The 5,624-nt window shown below is 99.0% G+C and overlaps 2 protein-coding genes across 2 annotated transcripts; one reads left to right on the top strand and one right to left on the bottom strand.

Annotated features, from left to right (window-relative positions):
- Positions 1-790: 790 nt before the first annotated feature.
- On the bottom strand, positions 791-2,032 carry LOC144961999 (uncharacterized; the record flags this gene model as incomplete). The annotated part of the gene is made up of 2 exons (XM_078894996.1): positions 791-911; positions 1,978-2,032. Coding segments are annotated over 2 exons (176 nt in total), but the record flags the coding sequence as incomplete, so codon positions are not given.
- Positions 2,033-3,875: 1,843 nt separating this feature from the next.
- On the top strand, positions 3,876-5,104 carry LOC144961998 (uncharacterized; the record flags this gene model as incomplete). Its single annotated transcript, XM_078894995.1, has 4 exons — positions 3,876-3,962; positions 4,167-4,253; positions 4,500-4,631; positions 5,052-5,104. Coding segments are annotated over 4 exons (359 nt in total), but the record flags the coding sequence as incomplete, so codon positions are not given.
- Positions 5,105-5,624: the final 520 nt, after the last annotated feature.

The raw sequence follows: 5,624 nt of genomic DNA on the forward strand, positions 1-5,624 counted from the left end.
GCGCGGCGCGCCGCGCGGGGCGACGGGCGGCGCGGCGCGCGCGGGGGGCGGGCGGGGCGCGGCCGGGGGCGGCGGAACGCCGCGGCGCGGCGGGCGGCCCGGGCGCGCGGCGGGGGGGCGGGCCCCGCGCGGGCCGGCGGGCCCGGGGCCCGGGGCGCGGGCCCCCCCCCGGGGGGGGCGCCCCGGCGCGCGGGGGCGGCGGGGGCCGCGGGCGGCGCGGGGGGCGCGCGGGGGGCGCGGGGCGCGGGGGGGCCCCCGGGGGCCCCCGCGCCGCGGGGGGGCGGCGCGGGGCCCCGGGGCGGGGCGGGCGCGCCGGGCCCCCCCGCGGGCGCGCCGGGGGGCGCGGGCGGCGCCGGGCGCCCGGCGTGGGCGGGGCCCGCGCCGCGCGCGCGCGGCGGGCCGCCCGCGGCGCCGCGGGGCGGCGCGCGGGGCCGCGGCCGGGGGGGGGCCCGCGGCGCGCGGGCCCCGGCGCGGGGCGCGCGGCCCCCGGGGCCCCGCGCGGGGCGGGGGCCGGGGGCGCGCGCGCGCGCGGGCGCGCGCGCCCCGGCCGGGGCCGGGGGCGCGGCGCGCGCGCCGCCCCGGGGGGCCCCCGGCGCGGGGGCGGCGCCGGCGGCCCCGCGCGCGCCGGGGCGCGGGCCCCCCGGGGGGGCCCCCGGGGGGGGGCCCGGGGCGCGCGGGGCGCCCCGGGGCGCGCGGCCCGGCGGGGGGCCGCGGGGGCGCGCGGCCGGCGCGGCCCCCGGCCCCGGGGGGCGCCGCCGGCGGGGGCGCGCCCGGGCGGGGGCGCCCGCGCCCCCGGCCCCCCGGGGGCGGGCCCCCGGGGGCGGCGCGGGGCGAGCCCGGGGCGGCGGGCGGGCGGGGGTCGGGGGGGCGCGCGGGGCCCCCGCGGGGCGGGCGGGCCCCGGGGGCGGGCGCGCCCCGGGCGCGCGGGGGCCCCGGGGGCGGGGGGCGGCGGGGGCCCCCCGCGGGGGCGGGCGGGCCCCGGCGGGGCGCGGGGCGCCGGGGGGGGCGCGGGGCCGGCGCGGGGGGCGCGCGCGCGCGGGCGCCGGGCGCGGGCGGCGGGGCCGCGCGCGGCGCGGGGGGCCCCCCGCGGGGGGGGCGGGCCGCGGCGCGCGCGGGGGGGCCCCCGGGGGCGGGGGGCGCCGCCCCGGGGGGGGCGCGCCGCGGGCGCCGCGGGGGCGCGGCCCCGGGGGGGCGCGGGGGGCGCGGCCCCGGGGGGGGGGCGGGGGCGCGGGCCGGGGCGGCGGGCGGGCGGCGGCGGGCGGGGGCGGGCGCGGCCCCCCCCGGGCGGCGCCGGCGCGGCCCGGCGGGGCCCCCCCGCGGCGGCGCGGGCCCCCCGCGGGGCCCCCGGGGCCCCCCGGGGCCCCGGGGGGGGCGCGGGGGGCGCGGCCCCCGGGGGGGGGGGCGGGCCCCCGGGGCGGGCGCGGGGCGCGCGCGCGCGCGGCCCCGCGGCGGGGCCCCGGGGGCGCGGGGCCCCGGGGCTCGGCCGGGGGGGGGCGCGGCCCCGGGCGGGGCGGCCCCGGGGGGGCGGCGGGGCGGCGTCGGCGGGCCCCCGGGGGGCCGGGCCCCGGGGGCGGGGGGGGCCCGGGGCGCGGCGCGGCGGGCCCCGCGGGGCGCGGCGCGCCGGCCCGGGGCCCCGGGGCCCGGGGGGGCCGCGCGCGGGGGCGCGGGGGCGGCGGGGCGCGCGGGGCGGCCGGGGCCGCGGGGCGGCCCGGGGCGCGGCGCGCCGGGCCCCGGGCCCCCGGGCGGCGCGGCGCGGGCGCGCGGCGGCGGGCCCCCCGGGGGGGCGGGGCGCGCGCGCGGCGCGCGGGGGGGGGCGGGCCGGGGCCCCGGGGGGCGTGCGCGCGCGGCCGGGCGGGCCCGGGGCGGCGCGCGGGGCCCCGGGCGGGGTCGGCGGGGCGCGCGGGGGCGGCGGGCCCCCGGCGGCGCGCCCCGGCGGGCGGGGCCCGGGGGCCCCGGGGCGGCCCCGGGCCCCGGGGCCCGGGGCCGGGGCGCCGCCCGGGGGGCGCCGCGCGCCGGGCGGGCCCCCGGGGCGCCGGCGGGCGGCCCTGGCCGGGCGCGCGGGGCCCCCCGGGCGGGGGGCGCGCGGGGCGCGGCCCGGGGCCGGGGGGGCCCCGGGGGGGGGCGCCCCGGGGGGGGGGCGGGGGGCGTCCCCGCGCGCGGCCCCGGGGGGCGCGGGGCGCGGCGCGGGCCGGGGGGCCCGCCCCGCGCGGGGGGGGGGGCGCGCGCGGCGCCGGGGGCGGGGGGCGGGGCGCCGCGCGCGCGGGCCCCCGCCGCCGGGCGGCCCGGGGGGCGCCGGCGGGCGGCGGCCGCGGGCGGCGGGCCCCCCCGGGCCCCGGGGCGCGCCGGGGGCGGGGCGCGGGCGCGGCGCGGGCGCGGGCGCGGCGCCCCGGGCGCGCGCGGCCCCCGGCGCCGGGGCGGCGCGCGGGGGCGGCGCGCGGCGGGCGCCCCCCCGGGCCCGGCGCGGGTGCGGGGCGGCCGGTGGGGGGGGCGCGGGGGGCGGGCCCCCCCCCGGGCGCCCCCGGGCCCCCGCGGGCCCCGGGGGGGGCGGGCCGGGCGCGCGGGGGCCGCGGCGGGGGCGCGCGGGCGCGGGCCCCCCGGGGGCGCGGGGCGCGGGGCCCCCGGGGCGGGGGCGCGGCGGGGGGGCGCCGGGGCGGCGCGGGGGCGCGGGGCGGCGCGGCGCCGCGGGGGGGGGGGGCGCCGGGCGGGGCGGGGGCGGGGGGCGGGGCGGGGCGGGGGCGGGGGGCGGGGGCCGGGCGGGGGGGGGGGGGGGGCACGGGCGGGGCGGGGCGGGGCGGGGGCCGGGGGCGGCGGCCGCGGGCGCTGGGGGCGGGGGGGGGGGGGGGGGGGGGGCCCCGGGGGCGGGGGCCCGGGCGGGCGGTCGGCCGGGGCCCCGGGGGTCGGCGCGCCGGGGGCGGGGGTCCGGGCGCGCGCGCGGCCGCGGGCGGGGCGGCGGGGCGCGGGGGGGGGCGCGGGGGGCGGGGGCGGGGCCGGGGGGGGGCGGCGGGCGCGGCGGGCGCTCGGGCGGCGGCGCCGGCGGCGGGCGAGCCCGGCCCGGCGGGGGCGGGGGGGGCGGGGGCGGGCGCGGGGTGGCGCGGGCGCGGCCGGGGGTGGGGGGCCGGGCGGGGCGGGCCGGGGGGGGGGCCCGGCGCACGGGGGCGGGGGGGGCGGGCGGGGGGCGGCGCGTGGGGGCCGCCGGGCGGGGCGGGGGGGGGCGGGGGGGGGGGCCCGGGGGGCCGGCGGCGGGGGCGCGGCGGCGGCGGGCCCGGGGCGGGCGGGGCGCCGGGGGCGGGGGGGCGGCGGGAAGGGTGCGGCGGGGCGGGCGTGCGCGCGGGCGCGTGGGGGCCCCCGGGCGGGGCCCGGGCCGGGGGGCGGCGGGGCGGGGGCGCGGCGGGGGGGGGGCGGCGGGGGGGCGGGGCGCCGGCGGGGGGGGGGGCCGGGCGGGGGGGGGGGGCGCGGGGGCCCCGGGGCGGGGCGGGGGCGGGGGCCGGGCGGGCCGAGGCGGGGCGGGGGCGGGGCGCGGGCGGGGTGGGCGGGGGGGCCGGGGGGGGGGGGGGGGGGGGGCGGGGCGCCGGGGGGGGGGGGGGGCGGGGGGGGCCGGGGGCGGGCGCGGGCGGGGGGGGGGGCGGGGGCCCGGGCGGCGGCGGGGCGCGGGGGTGGCGCGGGCGGGGCGCGGGCGCGGGGGGGGCGGGCGGGGGTGGGGGCCGGGGGGGCCCGGGCGGGGCGGGGCGGGGGGCGGGGGGGGGGGGGGCCGGCGGGCGGCGGGGTGGCCCGGGGGGGGCGGGTGGGGATGGGGGCCCGGGGCGGGGGGCGAGGGGGGGCGCGGCCCGGGGGGCGGGGGGGCGGGCGGGGGCGGGGCGGGGGCCCCGGGGGGGGGCGGGGCCGGGCCCCGGGGGGGCGGCCCCCGGGGCTTTGGCGCGGGGGGGGGGGGGGGGGGGGCGGGGGGCCGGGGGGGCGGGGGGCGGGCCGGGGCCCCCCCGGGGCCCCGGGCCCCCGGGGGGCCCGGGGGGGGCGGGGGCCGGGCCCGGGGGGGGGGGTCGGGGGGGGGCGGGGGCCCCCCCCGGGGGGGGCGGGGGGTCGGGGGGGCCGGGGGGGGGGGCGGGGCCGGGGGGGGCGGCGGGGGCGGGCGGGCGGGGGGGGCGGGGGGGCGGGGGGCCCCGGGGGGGGGGGGGGGCGGGGGGGGCGGGGTGGGCCGGGGGGGGGCGGGGGGGGGCCCCGGGGGGGGGGGGGGGGGGGGGGGGGGGCGGGGGGGGGGGGCCCCGGGCCCCGGGGGGCGCCGGGGCCCCCGGGGCCCGGGGGCCCGGGGGGGGGGGCCGGGGGGGGGGCCGGGGGGGGCCCCCCGGGGGCCCGGGGGGGGGGGGGGCGCCGCCGCCCGGGGCCGGGGGCCCGGGGGGCCGGGGGCCCCGGGGGGGGGCGGCGGGGGGCCCCCCGGGGGGGGGGGCCCCCGGGGGGCCGGCGGGGGGCCCGGGGGGGGGGGGGGCCCCGGGGGGGGGGGGGGCCCCGGGGGGGGCGGGGCGGGGGGGGCGGGTGGGGGCCCCGGGGGCCCCGGGGGGGGGGGGGGGGGGGGGGGGGGGGGGGGGGGCGGGCCCCGGGGGGGGGGCCCCCGGCCCCGGGGGGGCGGGGGGGGGGGGGGGGGGGGGGGGGGGCCGGCCCGGCCCCCGGGGGGGGGGGGGGGGGGGGGGGGGGGGCGGGGGGCGGGGCCCCCCCGGGGGGGGGCCCGGGGGGGGCCCGGGGGGCCCGGGGGGGCGCCGGGGCCGGGGGGGGGGGGGGCCCCCCCCGGGGGGGCGCGGCGGGGGGCGGGGGGTTCCCCCGGGCCCCCCCGGGGGGGGGGGGGGCGGCCCCGGGGCCCGGGGGGGGGGGGGCCGCGGGGGGGCGGGGCGGGGGCGGGGGGGCCCGGGCCCCCGGCGGGGGGGGGGCCGGGGGCCGGGGGTCCCGGGGGGCGGGCGTGGGGGCTCCCCGGGCCCCCGGGGGGGGGGCGGCCGGGCCCCCGGGGGGCGGGGCCCGGGGGGGGCGGGGGGCGCCCCGGGGGAGGCCCTTCCCCCGGGGGGGGGGGGGGCCGGGGGGGGGGCGCGGGGCCCGGGGGGGGGGGCGCGGGGGCCGGGGGGGGGCGGGCGGGGGGGGGGGGCGCCGCGGGGCGGGGGGGGGGGGGCCCCGGGGGGGGGCGGGCGGCCGGGCGGCCGGGGGGGGGGCCCCCCGGGGGGGGGCCCCCGGGGGGGGGGGCCCGGGGGGGGGGGCCGGCGGGGGGGGGGGGGGCGGGGGGGGGGGGCCCGGCCGCCCCGGGGGGGGGGCCCGGGGGGGGGCCGGGGGGGCGGGGGGGGGCGGGGCGGGGGGGGCGGGGGGGCCGCGGGGCCCGGGGGGGTCCCCGGGGCCCGGGGGGGGGGGGGGGGGGCCGGGGGGGGGGGAGGGCCCCGGGGGGGGGGGGGCGGGGGGCCGGGGGGGCCGGGGGGGCCCGGGGGGGGGGCCCGGGGGGCCCCGGGGGCCCCCCCCCGGGGGCGGGGCCCGGGGGGGCCGGGGGCCCCCGGGGCCGGCCCGCCGGGCCCGCCGCGCGCGCGGGGGCCGGGGGGCCGCGCCGGGGGGCCCGGGGCCGGCGCGCGGGGGCGCGGGGGGGCCGCGCGCCGGCGGCGTCC

Source organism: Berghia stephanieae, unplaced genomic scaffold (genome assembly GCF_034508935.2).
Source record: "Berghia stephanieae isolate SIO BIC M18660-M18661 unplaced genomic scaffold, UCSD_Bste_1.3 scaffold5296, whole genome shotgun sequence".
Taxonomy (NCBI): Eukaryota; Metazoa; Mollusca; class Gastropoda; order Nudibranchia; family Aeolidiidae; genus Berghia; species Berghia stephanieae.